The sequence below is a fragment of the Elephas maximus genome, chromosome 22 (assembly GCF_024166365.1).
Source record: "Elephas maximus indicus isolate mEleMax1 chromosome 22, mEleMax1 primary haplotype, whole genome shotgun sequence".
Lineage (NCBI taxonomy): Eukaryota > Metazoa > Chordata > Mammalia > Proboscidea > Elephantidae > Elephas > Elephas maximus.
Genome location: NC_064840.1, coordinates 43743608 through 43769868, shown reverse-complemented (window position 1 = coordinate 43769868; position 26261 = coordinate 43743608). Strand labels below are relative to the sequence as shown.

Below are 26261 nucleotides of genomic sequence, written 5' to 3'. Positions count from 1 at the left end.
ATACTCTTTTTACTGATTAAAAGCAAGGAATTTTAGACTGAGAGAATTTAACTGCTTCAGGTCTCTCATCTAATTAATGCCTTAATTAGAAGTAGGTCTCAGTACTCTTAACCATAGTTTATTATCTCTATATGTAAAATCTATATCTATTATATCTATATGTAAAATCTCTAAATTTTTGCAAAGGCAGAAACTTGTTATTTGTATTTTGTGTGTAAAAATTCATATAGGAAGAGGTGTTAATCTCATGTTAAAGTAATTGCTAATAGTTTTTGAGCATTTATGTTTGCTAGGCACTGTGTCATGCTCTGCGTTGTATTCGTATTTGATATTGAACCTCTAATTTATGCTATTTTACCTACAATTTCACAAAGATCATTGGCAGCTTTTCTCCTAATAAGTTAAAACTGATTTGCCACACGAATTAAAACACGTACTAAGTACTCTTTTATATTGCATTGTTGTTAGGTGCCATTGTCAGTTCTGAGTCATAGTGACCCTATGTACAATGGAAAGAAATGCTGCCTGGTTCTGCACCATCCTCATAATTGTTGTTATGCTTCAGCTCATTGTTGTAGGTACTGTGCAAATCTATCTCGTTGAAGGTCTTCCTCTTTTTCACTGACCCTGTGCTTTACCAAGCATGATGTTCTCCAGAGACTGGTCCTTCCTGATAATATGTCCATAGTATGTGAGATGAAGTCTTTCCATCCTTGCTTCTAAGGAGCATTCGGTACTTCTTCCAAGACAGATTTTTTTGTTCTTTTGGCAGTCCATGGTATACTCAGTATTCATCACCAGCATCATAATTCAAAGGGGTGAATTCTTCATCTTCTTATTCATTGTCCAGCTTTCGTATGCATATGAGGCGATTGAAAACACCACGGCCTGTGTCAGGCACACCGTAGTCCTTAAAATGACATCTTTGCTTTTCAATACTTTAAAGAGGTCTCTTGTAGCAGATTTGCCCGGTGCAATGTGTTGTCTGATTTCTTGACTGCTGCTTCCGTGGGTGTTGATGGTGGATCCAAGTAATATGAAGTCCTTGACAGCTTCAGTCTTTTCTCCATTTATCACGATGTTGCTTATTGGTCCAGTTGTGAGGATTTTTGTTTTCTTTATGTTGAGGTGTAATCCATACTGAAGGCTGTGGTCTTTGATCTTCATCAGCAAGTGCTTCAAGTCCTTTTCACTTTCAGTGAGCAAGATCATGTCATTTATATATCACAGGTTGTTAATAAGTCTTCCTCCAGTCCTGATGCTGCGTTCTTCATATAGTCCAGCTCTTTGGATTATTTGGTCAGCATACAGATTGAATAAGTATGGTGAAAGGATACAACCAAGATACAACCCTTTCCTGATTTTAAAGCATGCAGTATCTCTTTGTTCTGTTTGAATGACTGTCTCTTGGTCTGTGTACAGGTTCCTTATGAGCACGATTAAGTGTTCTGGAATTCCCATTGACGCACACAGTCAAATGCTTTTGCATAGTCCATAAACACAGGTAAACATTTTTCTGGCATTCTCTGCTTTCAGCCAGGATCTATCTGACATTAGCAATGATATCCCTTGTTCCTCATCCTCTTCTGAATCTGGGTTAATTTCTAGCAGTTCCCTGTTGATGTACTGCTGCAATTGCTTTTGAATGATCTTCAGCAAAATTTTACTTGCTTGGGATAGTAATGATATTGTTGAATAATGTTCACATTCTGTTGGATCACCTTCCTTTGGAATTGGCAGAAATATAGATCTCTTCCAGTTGGTTGGCCAGGTAGCTGTCTTCCAGATTTCTTCGTATAGACAAGTGAGCACCTCCAGCGCTGTATCTGATTGTCAAAACATCTCAACTGGTATTCTGTCAATTCCTGGAGCCTTGTTTTTTACCAATGCCTTCACTGCTGCTTGCACTTCTTCCTTTAGTATCATCGATTCTTGATCATGTGCTACCTCCTGAAATGACTGAATGTTGGCCAATTCTTTTCGATACAGTGATTCTGTGTATTCCTTCCATTTTCTTTTCATGCTTCCTGCGTTGTTCAGTATTTTGCCCATAGAATCCTTCAGTATTGCAACTTGAGGCTTGACTTTTTTCCTCAGTTGTTTCAGCTTGAGAAATGCTGAGCATGTTCTTCCCTTTTGATTTTCTAACTCCAGGTCTTTGCACGTGTCTTTATAGTGCTTTACTTTGTCTATTTGAGCCGTTCTTTGAAATCTTCTGTTCAACTCTTGTACTTCATCATTTCTTCCTTTTGCTTTAGCTGCTCCATGTTCAAGAGCAAGTTTCAATGTCTTTTATATTGTATTAGACCCATATTTAAGGTTTTAAATGGAAAACCAATTTACGTTACCTTTTTATTCTTTTCTGTTTTTGCATTTCCAAACTCTGTGTCCCTGCCACTTGGTGTTTGTTGACGGAATGAATTCCTTGAATAATCAAGAAGTTTTAAGCTCGTTTTTTCTTAGCTGTCCTCTTTCTGTTTATCACCTCTCTACTCAGTCACTCCAAGCTCTAGTTCACATGGGTCTTCATGTGTGACTCTATGCCTATTCTTGGGCCTTCTTTTCTTGTTTCTGTAGCCCTGGGATGGATTACTTTACAAATTATAGGGAAGGAGAGGATGGAGGAGTAAAATTAGTTGCTGTTTACCTTTCTTAACTGTATGATGGTTTGACATAGGGTTAATTCTCAGAAATGGACTCATTGCACATGTGTATTTTGCCTGTGTATGTATTGTTGGAGGCAAGAGATTGTTCAGTTTGGCCGGGTCAAACTTGATCTTAAAGAGAGAATAATTGCTGAATTTAATAAGTGGCATTATATACTTATATATAGTGCTTTATATTTTTCACATGTTTTCTAATTTTTCTGCTGGGATATGCTTTTTTGTGTTCGCTGGTGATTCTTGGTCTACTTTAATTACTTGGATTAATTCACTTAATCTCTTCATGCCTTGTTTTTCTGCCTACCAACTTCAAAGACCTCCTTTGGCTAGTCATAAACTGCTTTTATAGAAAATACCATTTTTAGGTAGTTTTTCCATTTTAATCCAAATTCTTCTGCTTCACTTGAGCAACTACCAAATACTAAATTGTTGAAATCTTCCATTGTTCCTTGTTAATAGCAATAATTACTTAAATTTCTATTCATTAGGTATTGAGATGTTTGCTGACTATTGATTGGTAGTCGAACTTATGGTAGGTAATCATGTATTTAAACATGTGAATTGATTCTTTGCTAATTAATGTGAATTTGCTAATTATGTTTGAATTTAGAAGCTAGATGTCTTGTGAATACTTGGAGAAAGGAGCCTATTAGAGTAGTTTTTGTATCATTCATGAACTCCAAGTTGAAGATTAACCAGTTGTTGATTATTATTTTTTTTTAATTGATGTTTTCTCTCTTGCATTTTTTTTCCTTTTTTTAATTGTGCATTAAGTAAAAGTTTATGGAGCGAATTATATTCCCATTCAATCATTTGTACATATAGCGTTTCATGGCCTTGGTTTCATTCCCCACAGTGTGTCAGCACTCTCCACATTTCTGTCCTGGGTTCCCTGTTTCTTTCCTCCTAATTTTCTACCCCATTCTGTATTCTCATCTTCACTTTTGGGCAAATATTACTGTTTTGATCTCATATGAATGATTGTTCTCAGGAGCGTATTATTGTTTATTTTATGGGCTTGTCTGTTGTTTGACTGGAAAGTGATTTCCAGGAATGACTTCAGTTCCAGGTCAGAAGGGTCTTAGGGCCATAGTCTTGGGGGTTCCTCCAGTTTCTGTCAGACCAGTATGTCTGATCTTTTTTGTGAACTTGATATTTTGTTCTACATTTTTCCCCTGCTCTGTCTGGGACTCTCTGTTGTCATCCTAATTAGAATGGTTGGTAGTGGTAGCTGGGCACCATCTAGTTCTTCTGGTCTTGGGGCCATGTAGGCTGTGGTTCATGTGGTCATTAGTCCTTTGGACTAATCGCTCCTTTGAGTTTCTGATTTTTTTTCACTCTCCTTTGCTCTGGACTGGAAGAGACCCATAGTTGTATCTTAGCATGGCTGCTTTTAAGACCCCAGGCCCTACTCACCAAAGTAGGATGTAGAACATTGTTTTTATGGACTATGTTGTGCCAGCTGACACAGATGTCCCTCAAGTCTGTTGTTCTTTGCCCTTGAACCTAGGATTTTTAGCCTGTGAGGTGTGTGGTTATGTCTAAGAGGTTTATCTGACTGTGCCACTTGTGTGCTGTATTGTCTATATTAGTATAGGAGGAGCACCTACAGTCGTGTATTTAGAAATATCCATCACCAAACCTGTATCTGCCAGTGGTGTGCTCCCTTATACTCTCCCATACCTCTTGGCATATCTGTCTATCCATTCATAAATTATTGTTAGTTAATACTATCGTAGCAGGGTTGTCTATGCTATAGTAGTTACCGTAACCTTTATTCCTGCATTCCTCTCAGTACCTCCTCTTGTGCCTTGGTTATGTTGTGCTGACTTCTCCCATATTGTGTATTGCCTTTCCCTTCACCAGCATTAACACGTGTCTACTATCTGGTAATTTTCCTTTCCCTTGCCATACCTTGTAACTAAATACTTTCTTTCCCTCTGTGTATAAACCTTTTTTTTTTTTTTTATAATAACTTTTATTAAGCTTCAAGTGAACGTTTACAAATCCAATCAGTCTGTCACATATAAGTTTACATACATCTCACTCCCTACTCCCACTTACTCTCCCCGTCTTGAGTCAGCCCTTTCAGTCTCTCCTTTCTTGACAATTTTGCCGGCTTCCCTCTCTCTCTATCCTCCCATCCCCCCTCCAGACAAGAGTTGCCAACACAATCTCAAGTGTACACCTGATATAATTAGCTCACTCTTCATCAGCGTCTCTCTCCCACCCGCTGACCAGTCCCTTTCATGTCTGATGAGTTGTCTTCAGGGATGGTTCCTGTCCTGTGTCAACAGAAGGTCTGGAGAGCATGGCCGCCGGGATTCCTCCAGTCTCAGTCAGACCATTAAGTTTGGTCTTCTTATGAGAATTTGGGGTCTGCATCCCACTGCTCTCCTGCTCCCTCAGGGGTCCTCTGCTGAGCTCCCTGTCAGGGCAGTCATCGATTGTGGCCGGGCACCAACTAGTTCTTCTGGTCTCAGGATGATGTAGGTCTCTTGTTCATGTGGCCCTTTCTGTCTCTTGGGCTCTTAGTTGTCATGTGGGCTTGGTGTTCTTCATTTTCCTTTGCTCCAGGTGGGTTGAGACCAATTGCTGCATCTTAGATGGCTGCTTGTTAGCATTTAAGACCCCAGACGCCACATTTCAAAGTGGGATGCAGAATGATTTCATAATAGAATTATTTTGCCAATTGACTTAGAAGTCCCCGCAAACCATGTTCCCCAGACCCCCGCGCTTGCTCCGCTGAGCTTTGAAGCATTCATTTTATCCCGGAAACTTCTTTGCTTTTGGTCCAGTCCAATTGAGCTGACCTTCCATGTATTGAGTGTTGTCTTTCCCTTCATGTATAAACCTTTTGTTGTTACTTTGTAATAGCAGTCTCATACAATATTTGTCCTTTTGTGATTGACTTATTTCACTCAGCATAATGCCCTCCAAATTCATCCACATTGTGAAGTGTTTCATGGATTCATCATTATTCTTTATCATTGAGTAATATTCCATTGTGTTTATGTACCAAAATTTGTTAATCCATTCATCTGTTGATGGGCACTTAGGTTGTTTCTACCCTTTTTAATTGTGAATAATGATGCGGTAAACATGGGTGTGCACATGCATATTCGTGTCATGGCTCTTCTTTAGGGTATATACCTAGGAGTGGGATTGCTGGATCATACGGTATTTCTATTTGTAACTTTTTGAGGTAGAGCCATACCATTTTCCATAGTGGTTGTATCATTTTATGTTCCCACCAATCCCCCTACAACCTTGCCAACATTAGGTATTTTCGTTTTTTTTGATTAGTGCCAATAATGTTGGGATGAGATGGTATCTCATTGTGGTTTTGATTTGCATCTCTTTAATTGCTAATGATCCTGAGCATTTCTTCATGTTTGTTACTAGCCTGAATGTCTTCTTTGGTGAAGTGTCTGTTCATATCATTTGCCTATTTTTTATTTCAATTGCTTGTATTTTTCTTGGTTGTTGTTGAGGTGTTGAAGTTTTCTATACATTGTAGAGATTAGTCCCTTGTTGGAATATCTGAAAAATTTTCCGTGAAATATTGTGAAAATATTTCTGGAAATATTTTTCACACTATTTTACAAAATATTGTGAATTTTTTTTTCACGGTCTGTTGGTTCTCTTTTTACGCTTTTGGAGATGTCTTGTTGGGCGTAAGTGTTTAATTTTTGGAGGTCCTGTTGGGTGTGCATTTTTAGCTACGTATGGTATTCTATGCCATATATTAAGGTCCCTAGCTACGAGTCAGAATCGACTCGATAGCAATGGGTTTGGAGTGTTTTCTGAGTTTTTTTCTTCCATGGTCTTCATAGTTTTAGGTTTTATATTTAGGTCTTTGATCCATTTTGAGTTAGTTTTTATGTATGGTGTGAGAGATATGTGTCCTGTTTCATTTTTCTACAGATAGATATCCAGTTTTGCCAGGACCATTTGTTGGGGAGACTGTCTATTCCTCATTTAGTGCATGTTGATCTTTTGTCAAAGATCAGCTGTGCATAGATGGATGGATTTATGTCTGGGTTCTTAATTCTGTTCCACTGATATATGTGTCTGTTGTTGCACTACCCAGACCCAGTGCCATCAAGTGTTGCACTAGTACCAGACTGTTTTGACTACCGTGGCTGTATACTAGGTTCTGATATCAGGTAGTGTAAGGCCTCCTACTTTGTTGTTCTTTAATGATGCTTTGCTTATTCGGGGTCTCTTTCCCTTCCATATAAAGCTAGTGGTTAGTTTTTCCATCTAGTTGAAGAATCCTTTTGAAATTTGGATCGAGATTGTGTTATATCTATACATTGTTTTGGGTAGTATTGACATTTTCACAATGTTACGTCTTTCTATCCAGGAGCATGGTATGTTTTTCCGTTTATGTAGGTCTCTTGGTTTCTTGCACTAGTGGTTTGTGGTTTTCTTTATATAAGTCTTTTACCTCCCTGTTTAGATTTATTTTTAAGTATTTTATCTTTTGGGGGGCTATTGTAAATGATATTCTTTTTCTAATTTTCTTTGCAAAGTTCTCTTTGTTGATGTAGAAGAATCCAACTGATTTTTATATGTTGGTGCTGTACCCTTCTACTTTGCTGAGTTCTCTTAGTTCCAGTAGTTTTCTTGTGGAATCTTTAGGATTTTCTAGGTATAGGATCAAATCATCCGTGAACAGGAATAGTTTTACTTCTTCCTTCCCAATTTCGATGCCCTTTATTTCCTTTTCTTGCCTTATTGCTCTTGTCAGGACTTCTAGTACAATGTTGAATAAGAATGATGATAAAGGTCATCTTTGTCAGGTTCCCAGCCTCAAGGGAGATACTTTCAGACTCTCTTTATGAGAAAAGAATCAGCCTTTAGTCTTGTTGATTCTTTCTACTGTTTTTCTGTTCTCTGTTTCATTTATATCTGTTCTAATTTTTATTATTTTGTTTCTTCTGGTGACTGGGGGCTTCTTTTGCAGTTCTTTCTAATTGTCCAATTTGTAGGTTTAACATTTTGATTTTTGCCCTTCTTTTTTGATGTTTGTGTTTATTGGTGTAAATTGCCCCCGAGCACTACTTTTGCTGTGTCTCAAAGGTTTTGGTACATTGTGTTTTCATTCTCATTTGATTCTAGGAATTTTTAAATTCCATCTTTGATTTCTTACATTGTTTAATAGTTTTTAAGAAGGATATTATTTAGTGTTATTGTATTAGATTTTCTCCATGTTCTTCCTGTTACTGATTTCTACTTTTATAGTGTTTTGATCAGAGAAGATGCTTTGTATTATTTCAGTGCTTTTGAATTTGTTGAGGCTTGCTCTGTGGCCTAAAATGTGGTCTGATTTGGAGAATGATCCGTGAGCATAGGAGAAGAATGTGTACTTTGCTACTTTTGGGTGAATTATTCTGTATATGTCTTGAGGTCAAGTTGGTTGATTGTGTTGTTTAGATCTTCTGTGTCTTTGTTGAGTTTCTTTCTAGTTTTTCTGTCCTTCACCGAGTGTGGTGTGTTAAAATCTCCTAGTATTACTGTGGACGTGCCTGTTTCTCTTTTCAGTGCTGTTAGAGTTTGTTTTATGTATTTTGGAGCTCTGTCATTGAGTGAGTACGTATTTATTATGGTTATGTCCTCTTGGAGAATTGACCCTTTAATCATTGTAATATGTCCTTCCCTGTCTTTTATGGTGGATTTTGCCTTAAAGACTATTTTATCATAGTTTAATATTGCCACCCCCGCTTTTTTTTGGTTATTATTTGATATATCTTTTTCCATCCTTTAATTTTTAGTTTATTTGTATCTTTGTGTCTAAGGTGTGTCTCTTGCGGGCAGTATAGTGATGGGTCATGTTTTTTTAATCCTTAGGCCATTTATATTCAGTGAGATTATTGATATGTATGAGTTTATTGCTGTCATTTTGTTACGCTTTTTTTTTTTGTGGTGTTGATGGTTTCTTTGTTCTGCCGAATTTTCTGTGCTGAGGTTTTTTTTTTAAATTGTGGCTTGCCTTTTTATTTCCTCATTGTTGGTTTTGTGTGTACTGAGTCTTTATGATTTTCTTTGTTTATATTTTTTTGATGAGGCTGTTTGTTAGCTTTCTTTGTGGTTACCATAAGACTTACCTTTATCTTCCCAAGTTTAAAGCAGTAATTTTGATATCACCTTGACTTCATCTTCACATAGAAGTTCTAAACCTATACCCTTTACTCCCCCTCTTTATTTTGAAGTGGTCATCAGTTACAGATTGATGTCTCTGGTTCCCTGTTTTCTGTCTTTTATTTTTGAGACTTTATTTGGGTTGATATCTGACTGATGTTGTCATGTGTTAGATCTCAGGGTGTTGTCTGGTGGTGTTAGTTTTCTGTCCAAATGTCTCCCTGTAACATTTCTTGTGAAGTTGGTCTGGTTTTTACAAATTCCCTTAATTTCTGTTTATCTGGAAATGTCCTAACTTCTCTGTTATATTTGAGGGATAATTTTGCTGGATATATAATTCTTGTTGTTAGTTTTTTTCTTTCAGGGTTTTATATATCTCATCCCTTTGCTTTCTTGCCCACATGGTATCTACCGAGTAATTAGAGTTGAGTCTTATTGATGCCCCCTTGTAGGTGATCTTTCATTTTTCCTGAGATGCTTTCAGGAATTTTTCTTTGTCTTTGGGTTTGGAAAGTCTGATTATGATATGTCTTGGTGTTCTTTTGGGATCTGTTCTGTATGGTGTTTGTTGTGCTTCTTGGATGGTTATCTTCTTGTCTTTCATGATTGTAGGGGAAGTTTTCTGTCAACAAATCTTCAACAATTCTCTCTGTTCTTTTTGTTGACTCCTCCTTTTCTGGGATTCTGAGCACACATCAGTTATTCCTCTTATGGTTTCCCATCTAATTCTTAGGCTTTCTTCAATTTTTTTTTTTTTGATTGTTCCTTGTACAGATTAGTGTAAAGGGATTTGTCTTCTGTTTCACTGGTACTGCCTTCTATTGTTTTGATTCTACTGCTATGACTTTCCATTGAGTTGTCTATTTCTGAAATTTTATTGCTATGCTTCTAGGTTTTGCATGGTTTCCAATTGTCTATTTATTTTGTCACTTTGTTCTTGTTTTGTTTTCCTAAATCTTCTACCATTTTGTGCTTTCCTTGGTTTTATCTGTGTTTTCCATGATTTTGCCTGTGTTTTCCTTGATTCCTTTGAGGACTCTGTACGTAAGTTCTTCTGAATTCCTTATTAGGAAGCTCCATTACCTTTTTTTCCTCAGGGAGTTTTTCTGGTTCTTTATTTTGGTCACTTGCTGGGTCCATCTTGCACTGCTTCTTTAGGTGGTTTGCTATTGTCTGTTTTCTCTGGGATATTAAGGGGTTGTTGAATTTATTTTTTAATTGCGTAATTGTTTGCTGGGTCCTGTTTGTTTTGCTGATTACTAGCAGGCGTGATACTCTGGTTGCTGGTTGGCTATGTGGGAGTGCTCCCTACCTGTGTCCGGGTGAGTGGGGTGGCATGTAGGTGTGGGAGCTTAGGTTTCTGTTTGGTGGTTTTGCTGGGAGGCAGAGGGTGGGTTGGTAAGGCTTTGGCCTCTGTCTGTCTTGGGTTTGGTGGTACAGGAGCAAGGAGTGGTACTTTTCTTGCAGGTAGAGGGGCCAATGTGAGTGTGGCAGGCAGGTGGAGGTGTTTTCTTCACCTCTTGCTGGTTGAGAGGGGTAGGTGTGGGTGGTAGAGGGAGGGGAAGTGGGTGGAAATGCAGTCGGTCTACCTCTGCCTCTTCCTTGGCAGGTAGAGGGAGGAAGGAACAGCAGACAGATGCATGCTCAGGCATGCTGGATCCCCCTGTCGGTGGGTGGTGAGAGGGAGGAATGTGCAGCAAGCAAATGCAGGTGCACTCGCTCTCCCTCTGCCCCGCACTGGGCAGGGGGAGGGAGGAATGAGGCTGTGGGAGATGTGCATACAGTCGTGGCTCCTCTGCCCCTTGCTGGGTGCATTAAGGGAAGGAGTCATGCCTGACTGATGTGCACACAGCGGCACCACGTCCACATTGTGGCAGCAAGGGGAGGAGGGATGAGGTGGCAGGGATGATGCAGCCCTGTCTCCTCCGCTCCTCCCTGGGCAGGGAGAAGGAGGAGGTAGCGGCAGTTGGGCTCTCACTGTCTCTCTGCCACTGCCCTCCATTAGGCCCTTGGGAGGGGCAGGTGGTGGGTGGGTGTACACACAGGGGCACACCTAGTCTCACTTGTTGAGTGGGCAAAGGAGTAGTGGATGGGATTGGGTGGGGTGGGGGGGAAGGAATAGATCGTGTTGTGGTCCCCCAGTTATGCAAGGCAGTTGGGATATGGGACTTTCTTCAGCCTCTGATCAGGAGGAGGAGGTGAGGGGGATTGCGTCCCTCTGGCTAGGATACACAGGTACCGGCCATCTCATATCCATTGCAGCCAGCAAGTGGGACATGTCCCCACTCAAGTGTGAGGAAGGGGAGCCGCTGAGGGAACTGTTGGGTGGTAATCTCCACTGTCCTCCATTCACCCCTGAGGTCAGGGGCTACCACTCCTGAGTATTTCTGGTTCTGAATCCTAGCTCCCTCCCTGCCTTTGCTTCTTTCCGTGTGTGTCTGTAGAGTTTCTGTGTCCCTTTCGGGAAAGTCGTGAGGATGCTTTGGTGTTTTCTTCACCTGGGGTCACTGCTCGCTTTGTCCTAAGACGGCCATTCTGTGTTACTTCTCCATTCTGTTACTTCTCTTTTGCTGCTTTCATTCACTTTTTCCTTCTTGTCAGTATTTGGTTCAGTTCTTAGACCTTCTTTTTTGATGTTCATGGTTCCTGGGTTGTTGTCTGCTTCTGTTTTGCTTGGTTTTTTGGGTCTTTGGTGCAGGGGTATGTTGCGTTTGACTCAGTTGCCATCTTGGCTTTGCTTGTATTTGTATATGGCAGGGTCTTAGGCTATGATTGCTGTTTTGTTCCATATAATGAGAAGAAAGGTGTGGTGAGAGAAAGTCAAGACTTTGATGAACGATGGTAGACAGAACTAGTAAGGAATCATGAGGGAACGTTGTATATGAAACATGAAAAATGAGTATTAGTGATTATTGCTCCTGACTTGATTGTCATAAGTTAATGAATTTTTTGATGGAGAAAACTAGATTAAATACTAAGAAGTTTTTCTAAGTTCTCTCATCATCTTTTAATACTATTAAATATTTGAGTGTTTATAATAATTTTGATACATAAAATTCTCAAATCTTTATTCCATATTTTGAAAATAGGATGGACAGGGCTAAATGAATTCCTATTTCCTATTCATTCATTCATAAAACACTTGTTGAACATTTACTATATTCGAGTGATACGCTCTACATATTTTGATCAGTGTTGTACCATTAATAAAGTCAATAACTTGAAGGTGTGTCTCCATTTTCACAAGTTACTAAGGTATAACCACAAGGCTGTAATAGCAGTATGCTATAGTACATGAGGAAACCCTGGTGGCATAGTGGTTAAATGCTACGGCTGCTAACCAAGAGGTCGGCAGTTCAGATCTGCCAGGCGCTCCTTGGAAACTCTATGGGGCAGTTCTACTCTGTCCTGCAGGGTCGCTATGAGTCGGAATCGACTCGACAGCACTGGGTTTGGTTTATTTTTTTTTATAGTAACATGAAGAAATAGTCAATTGTAGGGGCCAGGGACATTGTTATACTTAAAAACAAAATAACATCAACCAAAATGAGAATCTTTTCTGAACACAACATATTAATTCTAGATGACTCATTTAAGTTTAATCTGCCATTTTTCAAACTCCTAGAGGTCGATGTTGATCTGCATGTCTGCATTTTGTTCTTCTGATTTCCATGCCAGAATGCATAATGGTTGGTTTGCTGAGCTTTTGTCTAGCTATTAAGTACTGTATCTTTAAAGCAAAACTGTTAGAAGGAAGCTTTTGTTTATTTTCCTTGATTTTAGTTTTTATTTGCAAAGTTTGTAAGGGCTGAAATTTCTTTTTGGTTATGGAGAAAAGGTGATTGTCCTCAGATAACTACAGTTAATTCTCAGAGTACTGTTTGCTTTACTGTCTACTGGTGGTGTACTCTAATTCAGTGTCTCAACAGTGGCACCAGTGGTATTTTGGTATTTTGGACCAGGTAATTCTTTGTTGTAAGGGGCTGTCTTGTGCGTTGTCAGATATTTAATACCAACCCATGTCTCTGTCCAATTATGATAACCAGAAATTTCTCTAGCATTGCCAAGTATCCTGTGGGGAGCAAAATTGCTCCCAGTTAGGAACCACTGCTCTAAATTCTTAAAGCTGACTTATTGACTGCAATTGTTTGTAAGCTAACCACGGTTAGCTGCAATTCTTGATGTGATGTTTCTGTGAATCCTTAAAAGCTTTTATTTTCACTGCTTTTGCTTCAGTTCCCTGTATCTGAAAATCTTGTCATCCAGCCCAAAGAAACTGGTTCAGGATGAGCAGAGGTGTACTGTAATCTATAATGGTGTTCTCTTCAAACCTCTTCATATTCAAGTATGGACTTTAATTAACCCACTTTAAAAAATTGAATGTAAAATCTCGACTGAACCACATTTGATATTAAACCATCAGCTCTATACCCCCAGCTTAGTCTTCCAAAGACCAAGCACGTCATCTTGATTTGGTTCACTTAGAACCAAATGGTAAATTGGACAAATATGTATCAAGTCACAATCATTTTAGTTTTTGTTGTTGCTATTTGTTTTTAGATTAAGAGTTATGTTATTGTAAGATTTGGCTGATAAATAGTGTCAGTTTTTGCAGACAGCATGGTGCTATGTTGATTTGATAGAGGGGTTACTTACGTTCACACAGCTAGTAAGTGGAGGAATTGGAATTTGAACCCAGGTTTTTCTGATTGACTCCAAAGACCATGATTTTCTGTCTGTACCAGTGTTTTTCAGAATTTAATGTGTATAGGATAATCACCTCGGGATTGTGTTAAAAATGTGGATTCTGACTTAAGTTTTGGGTGGGCCTGAAGTTCTACATTTCTAACAAACTCCCAGGTTATGCCAATGTTGCAGGTCCTTGGACCACATTTTGAGTACTAAGGCTCTGTGCTGTGTTCCTGGATTACAAACTTTACAGTAACTTTGCTGTAATCCTCATGGTGATTAGCCCACAGAATGTATAATCTACAAGTGAATATTCAAGAACTGAATTTTCAGTGATTTTTCTTCATATTAAGTGATGTGTATTGACATGCTAGAGTGGAGGAAGAGCTTTGTTCAGTTGAACTGGCAGAATTGCAGCTCTTTATTAAGTGAATGCACCTCAAGCACAGCCTCCACTCATGTGTCAGTGGAGGCTTGTGTGTTGCTATGATACTGTACAGGATTCAGTAGAGCTCCCAGATTAAGACAGACTAGGAAGAAAGGCCTGGTAGTCTACTTCCAAAATGACCGCACTGTGTATGGGATCAACTTGACAGCAGCTGACGACAACAGTTAAGTGAATTCTACTTTAGGAAAGTAAAATGGTTGATCCAAGGGTGGCGTCTTGGAGGAGATTGAGTGAACATCTACATTTTTCATTGCTTGTAAGGTGTACATTATTTTACATTTTAATATCTCTGAAATTGGGATGTGTCTTACAATTGAAGGCATTTTACCATCCCTGAACTTGGCATTTGGCTCCTGCCACTTCTGGCTACCCTCCCACTCCATGGGGAATGGTGCCCAGGAGCTGCTAAGGTGAGTACTTGGCAGTCTCACCCTTCCCTGCCCTCTAATTATATTCCCTGACCCCAGTCCTTGGTTCCTGTGTTTTGTCACTGCTGAATCTTAGTCTGGAAGACCCTGGGCTACCAACTCAGGGATTTTTATATGGATTTCTTTTGTCCATTACTTGACTCCGACATCTGTCATCTGTAGTATCATACTTATTACAGATTGTTCTTTGTCTTGGGTTGGGGAGGGACTTCTCTGGGGCTGAAGTGAAGTCTAGGAAAGATCTTTAATAAAGTAAACATTCTAAGGGATAAAGTACTTCTTGTGCTTTCTTTATTGGTAGCATATTTCTTTCACGGTGGTATACAAATAAACAGTGCATTTCCAGTCAGTGGTGCCTTTGGCTTGATGAGGTTTATAAAGTTAACATAAGTTTAGCTGAGAAAGGACTGGATTTGGAGTTAGAAGGTATAAGTTAGAATTCTGGCTCTGCGACTTACCAGTTAGGTGACATGATTCTTCTGGGCTTCAGTTTTTCCGTGTATAAAATGAGTTGAACCATACGATCTTCAGTCTGAATTAGTTGGATTCTAAGTGCTTTATTTTGAAGTATAAGGATTGTGTTTTAAGAATATAGCAGGAGTTATTAATTCTTCCAAGATGGAATGCAGCAGGAGGCATCTAGGCTGGGTCTTGAAGGGAAAGAATAGTTTGGTAGAAGAATAGAGGAAAGGGTATTTTAAGCAGAACTGACAATGCTAGTGAGGTCGTGGAGTACTTTTGAAACCATTCATAAACTTTAAGATACCTGATATATTTATCTTTCTAGGTAGAGATTATCCTTACTACAAGTAAGACATTCTGTTGAAAGCAAGATAATACTTCTTGGCTTTCTAAAAAGATGATTCCTAAAGGTGGTCTCTTTGTTTTTGCCTTTTGAGAATAGAATGATGGTTTCTCATTAGCTGGATTAACCAGATGTTGATACCCAAAAAATCCAAACCAAACTCGTTGCCGTTGAGTCGATTCTGACTCACAGCAACCCTACAGGACAGGGTAGAACTGCCCCATAGAGTTTCCAAGGAGTGCTGGGTGGATTTGAACTGCTGAGCCTTTGGTTAGCAGCTGTAGCACTTAACCACTATGCCACCAGGGTTTTCTGTGTAAAAAAAAAACATAAAAATAAAACGAGCCATTAAAAATACTGACTATGCTCATTTTCGTTTATTTGAGTATGGTACGGGGTAAGGTGAATAACAGAGCTATTATAAGTAAACTATAATGGTTTAAAAGAAAAAAATTTTTGAGTAATAATGTACCCTATTGCTTTGCATATGTGGATTACATTAGAGATTCTTTGAATTGGAATTTGCTATGGACACAGAAATATTTAGTTTTATTGATTAGGCACCCCTTGAAAAGGAAAAGAAAAAAAAAGGCTTTTATATGTCTAGTTAATAATTGTTGGTAGGAATTGCAAAAGTGAAGTAATTAGCCTCAGCTGGATGAGCTGTATTTTTTATTTTGGTATCAACCAAAAAAAAAAATTGGGGGCCTGAGGGTTTTCTGGGTTTGGTTTTAAAGTTTATGACCAGGGACTGTTAGCTGGGAGATTTTGGAGCTGAAAATTCTAATCTCAGTTCTGCTCGGCTACCTTGTGTTCTCTTGGGAAAGTTTTAAAAATTTCCCTGGACTGTGTTTATTGCAATATGTAAGGTAATCTTCAGCTTTAGCTAGTTTCACAGGAAAATTAGTTAATGAATGAATAAAGCTTAAAACATGATACCCCTGTATGTTTTTTGAATGATAAAGCCAGTTTTTATTACTGAAAGGCATATGCTAGATTTTACAAATGGTAGGTAATAAGGCAAAATTGTTCAGTGAATTTAGCTATAACCTCCATTGACCTAAAGGCAGTTTGGTTCTGCATTCTATATGCAGCACTGATTTTTAGTGTTTTTTCCTTTGCCTTCTTCCTCATTACAGGTGGTCCGTACTGAGAAGAACAGTTTGAACAATCGATTCTTGCCCTGGAATGAAATTGAGACAGAGGCCATCCTGTCTATTGATGATGATGCTCACCTTCGCCACGATGAAATCATGTTTGGGTTTCGGTGAGGGACAGATTTTCAATCCAAGAAACACTTTAATCTGCAAGTGACAGAAAACTAAGTCAAACCTGGATTATGCAGCAAAATGAATTTCTTGACTGATAACCCTCTGCTGTCGAGTTGATTCTGATTCAGAACGACAGTATGCAATAGAATAGAACTGTCCCATAGTGTTTCCAAGGCAGTAGTCTTTATGGAAGCAAACTATCACATCTTTCTCCTGCTCTTGGCTGATAGTAACTGAGAAAACCTCAGAGGTAGTAAGGCTCATTTAGGGCATAGCTGCATCCAGGTCTTAGTTGATGTCAAGGACTTCATTTATCTCCATCTCTTGGTTCTGTGTTGACTTGGTTCTCATATAGGCTCTCCCAGTGAGGCCAGGAAGCTGGAGGTAGGTCATCCTCAAATCCCAAACCGTGTGGACTGAGATTAGGGAAAAGAGGGTGGTTCCCTAAAGGAAATTTGAGATTTTATTAGAGGAAGGGGGGAGTAACTCCCAGGCAAACAGAAACAATGTGTTTCTTTATGTTGGAGCACTAGCACATTGCCAAAGTCCTGAGGCCTAAAAAACTTCGGGAAAGATGAGAAAGTAAAGATCTAAGAGGAAAAGAAGATGGTGGTAGTGATTATGATGATGATGTTTAATACTTGTTCAACCCATACTGTGTGCCAGAGACTAGCTCAGAATTTTTCACTAGTTTATCTCATTTAATCCTCTTAAAACTTGATGATATAAATAGTAGTTATCTCCATTTTATATAGGAATATATTGAGACCTGAGAGAACAAAGCCATGAAGCTAGAAAGTAAGTGGCAGAGCTAGGATTCAGGCATAGGTTTGTCTAACTCGAGAATTTCTATGTCAGCTATTACGCCATACTGTTTTTTTTTTTTTTTTTTGAATCTTAGTAGTTCTTATTCGGACTTAAATATCCCACTGGACACATTTCAGGTAAGAGAATGGAGTATATCAGGGCTGCTCAATATGCCATGCATGGACTGCTTGTTCTGGTCCATGGACTTTTTATTACTTGTCCACAGTGAGGTAAGTACAAAAATTGAGAGTAAGCATTTAGAAACTTTTAAAGCAATTTGACATTTACTGTGACTTCTAAGTGTGTGATCATTTTTCTTGCAATTCATTTTTTGTAACATCTTTATTGAGATATAATTCACATACCATAGAATTCACCTATTCATTGTTTTTTAGTATATTCACAGAGTTGTACATCCTTCACCACAATCAATTTTAGAGCATTTTTTCATCACTCCAAAAGAAATCCCATACCTGTTGGAATCATTCCGCATTTCTCTCCAAACCCCCAGGCCTAGACAACCACAAGTCTACTTTCTGTCTCTATAGATTCGCTTATTCTGGATATTTCATCTAAATGGAATCATATAACATGTGACCTTTTATGAATATCTCCTTTCACTGAATATACTGTGTTTTTACACAAATAACACGTGTTGCACATTTTTTTGACAACTGTGCCCCCACCCCGGGGTTTTTGAAAGCGCACTGTTATGGATTGAGTTGTGCCTCTCAAAAATGTGTGTCAAGTTGGCTAGGCTGTGATTCCTAGTACTGTGTGGTTGTCCTCCATTTTGTGATCTATGTAATTATCCTATGTGTTGTAAATCCTAACTTCTATGATGTTAATGAGGCAGGATTAGAGGCAGTTATGTTAATGAGGCAGGACACAATCTACAGAATTAGGTTGTGTCTTGAGTTAGTCTCTTTTGAGATACAGAAGAGAGAGGCAGCAGAGGGGAGAGGGACCTCCTACTACCAAGAAAGAAGAGCTGGGAACAGAGTGTGTCCTTTGGACCCATGGTCCCTACGCTGAGAAGTTCCTAGACCAGGTGAAGATTGATGACAAGAACCTTCCCGCAGAGTCAACAGAGAGAGAAGGCTTTCCCCTGGAGCTGGTGCCCTGAACTTGGACTCCTAGCCCCCTGAACTGTGAGAGAATAAATTTCTGTTTGTTAAAGCTACACACTTGTGGCATTTCTGTAAAAGCAGCACTAGATAACTAAGACGCGTGCTATGTTAATTTTTTACAGCAGTATGCAAAAAAAAGTAGTGTGCGCATTATTTACTTAAGAATCTTAAGTTAATGTTTTCAAAGTTCATCTGCATTGTAGCGTTTATCAGTACTTCATTCCTTTTTATTGCTGAATAATATTCCATTACATGGATATACCATATCCATTCATTAGTTGATGGGCATTTGGACTGTTCTTACTTTTTTTACTATTATAAATAATCTGCTATGTGTTTTTGTATGAATGTATATTTTCATTCTCTTGACTGTTTACCTAGGAATGAAAGCATGTTTATACAAAAGGTTGTACATGAATGTTAATATTTTAATATTTTGAAGAACTGCCAGAGTGTTTTCCAAAGTGGCTGCACCATTTTACATTCCCACCAACTGTGTATGAGAGTTCTAATTTTTCCACATCCTCACCAGTACTTGCTATCATCTAACTTTTTGATGAAAACTATTCTAGTTGGTTGAAGTGGTATCTCATTGTGGTTTTGATTTACATCTCTGATGGCTAATGATGCTGAGCATCTTTTTGTGTGTGTATTGGCCATTTGTATATCTTCTTTGAAGAAATGTCTATTCAGATTTTTTGCCTATTTTTTAAATTGGGTTATCTGTCTTTTTGATTATTGAGTCATGAGAGTTCTTTGTACTAGATTTCGGTCCCTGTCTTAACCATCTTGTGTTGCTGTAACAGAAATGCCTCAAGCGGATGTCTTTCTCGCACAGTCTAGTAGGCTAGAAGTCGAAATTCAGAGCATCAGGTCCAGGGGAAGGCTCTCTCTGTCATCTCTGGAGGAAGGTTCTTGTAATCAATTTTCTCCTGGACTAGAAGCTTCTCTGTGCAGGAACCCCAGCTCCAAAGACACGCTCTGCTCCCGGCGCTGCTTTCTTGTTGGTGTGTGGTCCCCACCCAAGTTTCAGGATCCTGGTTCTTCCCAATCAATGCACTCACTTTATCTTCAGACACCTCTCGAGATTGGCAGTTGAGTTGGCATTGTAATTCAGCCACTCTTACAATAAGATTTTGTGTTTGGCTTTTGGCAATATCAGCTGTGTTACTACAAGAATTAAGGCTTTCTTTCAAGGCACAAGTGGAAACTTCGAGGTTGTTTATGCGGTGCTTGAGCTTTGACTCTTAAGCCCTGAGCTCATCTCTCTCTTTCACCACTATGTCTAGTGAAAGTAGGACCAACCAACCAGCCTCCCTATACCTCTCATTATGACAAAATTGTAGAAAGGTATTATCCATGCAGTCACCCATACCTCATCTTTCACCAATACCTGATCTCTTGGTGGTGATATTTTACACTGGTGAATTGCCACCTCACACCATGGTTTAGCAGTGTCATCTTTACTACTGGAAGTGGAATCATCAACATCTTTAAGACTAACCAGACCTGAGAATCAATTTAGAAAATTCACACTTACAATTTTGTTTCTATAGAACCACTCTTGGTACCAAATGTCTTAGGCTAGGTTCTCTAGAGAAGCAGAGTCAGTAAAGCATATTTATATACATAAAGAGAGATTCAGGAAATGGTTCATGTGGCTTTTATAGGTGGTACGTCCCAAATCTGTGAGGCAGGAAAAAGGATTTTCCTGATTTCATGCAGCTGCAGGGGCTGGTGAACCCAAGATGGGCAGGCCGGAGAACAGTGTTGTTGCAGGCTCTGAAGATCGATGAATCTCCAGGTGGGCAGGCAAGACTGCCAGTAAGCTGCTAGCCCAAGCCCCAAGAACTGGAGTCCAGACGAATGGGAGCCAGCTGCAGGTTCCAGAACAAGTAAGAGCCCTGGCAAGGTGAGCAGGAAGGACGTAGGCGGAGGAGGGCAGAGAGATGAAGGCTGAGGGGCAGTGAGCTGCCACAGACCCCGCCACCGCTGGCACCACTCAGCAGATTTCATCCTGGGGGTGATCATGTATCAGATTTCAACAGGGAAGTGATCACAACATTACAGAACTCCCAAAACACTGAGAATCATGGCCCAGCCAGGTTGACCCATGGTCTTACCCATCACAGTCCTTTATCAGGTATATGATTTGCTAATATTTTCTCCCATTCTGTGGGTTGTCTTTTTACTTTCTTGAGGTGTCCTTTGAAGCACAGGAGTTTTTAATTTTGATGAAGTCCAATTTATCTATGTTGTCCTTGGTCGTTGGTGCTTTCGGTGTCATACTTAAGAAACCATGCAATTCACTTTTATTCTATTTTATGAAAATATTAATCTAAAATAAATTTGGAGGAAATCAATTTTTCACCACAGATATTTTGAGAAGAGCTGGAATAGATTTCCATAGAGGTCTTACTGAAATTAAGTATGGATCTGTGATGAAGAACTCTTTTCTCCATGCTTTCATTACGCTCACTGAAAGGCTAACCTGACGGACCTCGCTCTCAGGCTTCTTTTGGCTTAGGTTTATAAGTGGAGATGTTCAATGAAAACAACAGCTTTCTTGCTTTATCTATCTTAAATCCATCTCTAAGGAATGATTTGATAACTATTCCTGACAAGTTAGACCAACCTCTCACATTTCCTTTGACCTCCTCCAAGCATATTATTGAAGCAAGAGTTTGTTGCTCTGATTAAAAAAAAAACAAAAAACTACTTGGAGATTTTTTTTTTGGACTATGTTAATAAGTAGCTATCACCACTTGTTTTTTTCCCCCCCTTTACCAATTTTTATTATATCTTAAAACATGTATATGGATGCATAAATTTTTTAAAACTAGATTTATTATAATCAGTTACTGATACTTTTTATACTCAAATTATTATAAATTTATTACTAGGAGCCCCTTGGGACTAGTTCCTTTGTCTTTTTGACATATCCTATTAGTTTCCACTTGCTTTTATGAAAGGAAAAAATTCACGTAATGATTAAACAACTGGTCTGTGTCATCACAGTTTCTGGGGGAGAATTGCTCATCGCCCCTAGAGCATAAGAATAATTGAGATACGATGTCCTGGCTTTGGTGAGCTTGACGTTTATTAAAATAGCTGGCATTGGCTATCTTCTGTGGCTCCTGATTTAGCAAGACTTTTGACCTTTTCCATGCCAGTTGCCAACAGATTTACAGGTGATGAGCGAATAATAGGAAGCCTTTTAATGTCTTAATTATGGAAATTTGGTATTTAGCCTTAGGTTTTGTGACTGATAAATTGTCTCTGAGTGTATATTCTAATGTTTTATCAACCTGACTCTTTTCTTACTGATTTAGGCATCCTTTGATCTTTTTTTTTTTAATCTAAAAGCTTTCTCTTATTGCCCCAATCTAATTATTACACCCAAATGGAAACAAAATGGCCCTAGGTTCAAAAGGAAAGGGCAGGCATAACAAGAAATATTCCCTGTGGTAAAAGCTAATACATATAGATTTTGCTAACTTCAACTTACGTAACCAAGAAAGAGGTAGATGTGTTCTAAAGGGATGGAAGAAAGGTGACACCCAAGACACCTGACACCATACGTCCACTCAAAAACTATTTTGTAAATATTTATAGCAGCATTACTTAGGAATAGTAGAAAAGGATAAACAAACCCCTGTCAATGAACTGGTGAATTGAATGGAAAAAGAAAATGTGGTATGTCCATACAGTGGATTACCATTTTATAGTAAGAAGAAATGAAGTACTGATACATGGTACAATATGGATGAGCTTTGAAAATATGTTAAGTGAAGGAAGCTAGATACAAAAGAACAAGCAAGTCCATAAAAACAATGTACATTAGTGGTTTCAAGGGGCTGGGAGAAGTGACTGCTGACAGGTATGAGGCTTATTTTTGTTGTGATGAAAATGTTTTGAATTTAGGTAGTGGTGATGGTTGCACAGCCCTGTGAATATACTAAAAACCACTGAATTGTATACTTTAAAAGGGTGAATTTTATGGTATGTGAATTGTATCCTCCCAAAATATGTATTGGAAATCCTAACCCCTGTACTTGCGGTTATAATCCCATTTGGGAATGGGTTTTCCTTGTTAGGTTAATGAGGCACTATTAGTATAGAGTCTGTCTTAAATACATCTCTTTTGAGATATAAAGAACAGATTAAGCAAGGAAGCAAGCAGGCATAGATGGGAGGTGGGGTGAAGATAGATGCCATGCCACATGAAGAACACCAAGAAGCCAAAGAACAGAAGGTGAAAAGAGACAAGGACCTTCCCCCAAAGCTGAGAGAGAGAGAAGGCCTTGCCCTAGAGCCGGTGCCCTGAACTGAGACTTCTAGCCTCCTAAACTGTGAGTGAAAATAAATTTGTTTGTTAAAGCCACACACTTGTGGTATTTCTGTTATAGCAGCAGCAGATAACTAAGACAGTGTAATCTTCAGAGAACTTGTGAGACTGTGAACTGGAAGGTAGGTTTCTCCTATTGGTTCTAAGTATCTGTTACCTGGGACCCAGGACTTTTGAGTTCCACAGCTGGATCTACTGTGTTTTTCTCTATACCCTTGTGGCTTTGGCTTCTGATTTTTCTTTTCTAAAGGCAGCTAATAAATTCTTTTTCTTAACCATGACTTCAAGTATAGGTTCTTTAAGATTTTCTTTTGAAGAGGCAGAAAAGGCTTCTTTGAACATGCTATCTTTTAAAGTTGTATGTTTAATAGAATAGGCATTCGTCTACATTAATCTGAACTGTTTATTTAACAATCATGTTGGTGTATCTTTTAGTGTTAACTTGTTTTAAAAAAAGAAAATAACTAGTAAAAAAAATTAATATGAAACAGTTTCAATGAAAAGTTTCTTTTCTGTTTATAGCTTCCTGAATATCTTCCCAGAAATATTCTGTGTGTATGCAAATATATATACATATGTGAAGCTCTTTATCTCCAGTCCCCTTTCCCTTTTTTTTAAGCACAAGGTAAATTTAATTTTATCTCTTTAAAAGAACACATTGGCTTTGTGGAGAATGGATTGTTAAAAAAAATTGCTGTGATAAATAATCTTTATTTCACCTGTGAGCCCTAGTATTATTTAATGTTGTTAGAATTTAAACATGTACAGTATAGTTACAGAGTGTATATTGAAGTGTGATAATTGACTATTATCATCTTAATCTTTAGAAAATGAATTACATTCCTCTGTATGCACATACAGTAGGAGGCATACAGTTGTTTGATATGAATTGCAGATTGCTTTTCACATCAGCGAATGAACTTCTTGTATAAGTTAAGCATTTGCAAACTTTAGAATATGTAAGAAACATAAGATTTGCAAAAGAGACATTTTAGGTAAAAAAATTTCACTGATAGTTTTTTACATTCTTTGATTAATAGTTGATTTTACAATTTTTTTAAATTGAATTTTCAAATTACTTGATTCTTAATGAAGCAGAGGGCAAAACAGGGAAGTAAAACAGACCAAAAAAACCAACCATGGAGTCCTTGGGTGGTGCAAATGGTTAACAAGGTTGGCTGCTAACTGAAAGGTTGGAGGTTTGAATCCTCCCAGAGATGCCTTGGTAGAAATTCCTGGTTATTTACTTCCCAAAAATCAGCCACTGAAACGCTCTGGAGCACAATTCTACTATGACACACATGACGTCGTCATGAGTTGGAGTTGACTTGGATGCAACTAGTGTTTTTTAAAACAGACCAAAGATAAGAATGTGCCCTTGTATAGTAAAGTCTGTGTTACTTAAATGTGTAATAGTATCTTCATATATTTACTTAAAACTATTTGCCTAAATTATGAAGAACAGAAAATCAATTTTAAATAAAGCAATAGTAATGATATGACCTTTTGCCTCATAGGTAGTTCATACATTAAAAAAATATTTGAGTCACACAGACTTGTACAAAATGTGTTATCTTTATTTGAAAAATGTAGCGTATGGGCTGTCAGTAGTTTCTTTTTTTTGTTTAGCTGACTATGTTAATGTGAAAATGATATGGTAAATGATGTGCCAAAGTTAATGTCTTGTTAAGTTGGAATCGATGCATTTACTTCAAAGGTGATAGTATTTAAATCTGAAATGTTAACAAGAGAATTCGAACTACTCCTGATTCAGATTGTTAATAGAATAATATCTTGATTTTATTATTTTTAAATTTCTGTTTAGTTATTTGGCAAAGTTGAATTTATCCAGAGAAGTTTCTTTGTTTTTAAGTTTAAATTATAAAATTAACTTTGAAACTTTTTCCGTAATAAGAACATGAACACATTTGAAGACTAATAAAGGTGAGGTGTGCCAAAATGTAACATTGGTTACAAATAATTAGTGCACCATAAGTTTGAGTAAATTATGTGCAACAATTTTATATGTAAATTGGTAGAATTATTTATAATCAATATTTTTAAGTGCCTAACTTTTAAATCTCCACTGAGAGCAAACTCTAAACTCTTGATGCATCTTTCTAGGAATGTATTTATGCCTGTTTTTGAATTGAGTTTATCACCAGTGCTTCCATATTGATTTGTTCTTACTATTTGATAAATAATTGACCATATCATGGTTGACAGCCTTTAACAAATCAGATATGTTACCTTTTGAAGTCATGTAGCAAATGAGACTGTACCCTGGTGGTGCAGTGGTTAAGTGGTCAGCCGCTAACTGAAAGGTTGGTGATTTGAACTTATCCAGGGGCTCTGTGGGAGAAAGACTTGGTGATCTGCTTCTATAAAGATTACAGCCTAGAAAACCCTGTGGGGCAGTTTTACTCTGTCACACTGGGTCGCTCTGAGTCGAAAATTGATAGCACAGGAAACAACGATACATTATATTGACTTAAATAGCCAAATCAGATGATTGAAAAATTAAATTTCCCATTCTTTCCTCTGTTGATATTTTAGGACTAGCAGGAGCAATAGGCATTTGAGGAAATCAGTATCTATAGGGTACTGATACGTTTGGATATTGCTACCTATAAGCAATTGTTACATTATGTAAATGTCAAAATATATTCTGAAAACATTTTGTAGATTTTTAGATTAGGAATTTGGAGTCAGCTCTAGGAGGTAAATTAGGGTAGAAGTAGGGAGCTAGTTAGGAGTTGGCAAAAAGGCCATCCAGAGGCTATGATATTGTGATAGAAGTTGTGATTTCTCATCTTTTGGTCTAAATTTGTTGCTTTCAAACTTATGAGAGGAGCTGTTTTGAAATCTTAATATTTTAGGAATTGAAGTTCTGTGTGAATGATGAGGGAGTTTCTTGGGCAGTTTAAGTCTTCATTTGGAGGTGGAGTAGTGTGGGGTGAGGGGTGATACTTCGTTTTATATGGATCACCTGAAGCACTTCTGCAGGGCTGTAGTGTTCTGTGGAGTGTAAGTGCTTCCTAGCTCTGTGATTTTAGCCTGTGAAACTAGGGGTCTGATTTTAGTTTCTGCTAGAAACATACTGAATTCTCTAATATATTTCCTGCATTTAATGAAATCTTTCAATTGTTTGGTCCTCATGGTGCAGGTTTCTCCCTTAGCACTGCTCAGGATCAGGGATTAGGACTGGTGGCATGTTACTTCAGGCAGTAGTCTCTTGTGGTTTAGACCAGTGGCTGTGTACCCTTTTAGTAAAGAAAAGTTAAGCATGAAATGTACATGAATGTTCTATTGTACTAATACGTCATGCTCGTTAAAAACAATTTTTTAAGAAATTAAATAAGAAAAAATAAATAGAAATGTTTATCTTTTTCCTGCTTCTTTGTTGTACATGCCCCACTCTGGAGATCCCTGACTTATTAGCTACTTCCCCCAGTATTTGAGCATGTTCTTTCCATAAAGGCTGGAGAGATACTGGCTGCCTTGAACGTTAGAGAAGTAAAGAGC

General features: G+C 38.2%; 1 protein-coding gene across 3 annotated transcripts in view; it reads left to right on the top strand.

Annotated features, from left to right (window-relative positions):
* EXTL3 (exostosin like glycosyltransferase 3) overlaps positions 1-26261 on the top strand; it is an 85124-nt gene that overhangs the window by 40424 nt on the left and 18439 nt on the right. For 2 of the 3 annotated variants that reach the window (XM_049865681.1, XM_049865680.1), the window contains exon 4: positions 16320-16447. In XM_049865681.1, coding sequence (XP_049721638.1) covers positions 16320-16447 — 128 coding nt within the window. Of the gene's footprint in view, positions 1-16319; positions 16448-17352; positions 23362-26261 lie in introns of all 3 variants that reach the window. The other variant, XR_007514865.1, reaches the window with a different exon arrangement.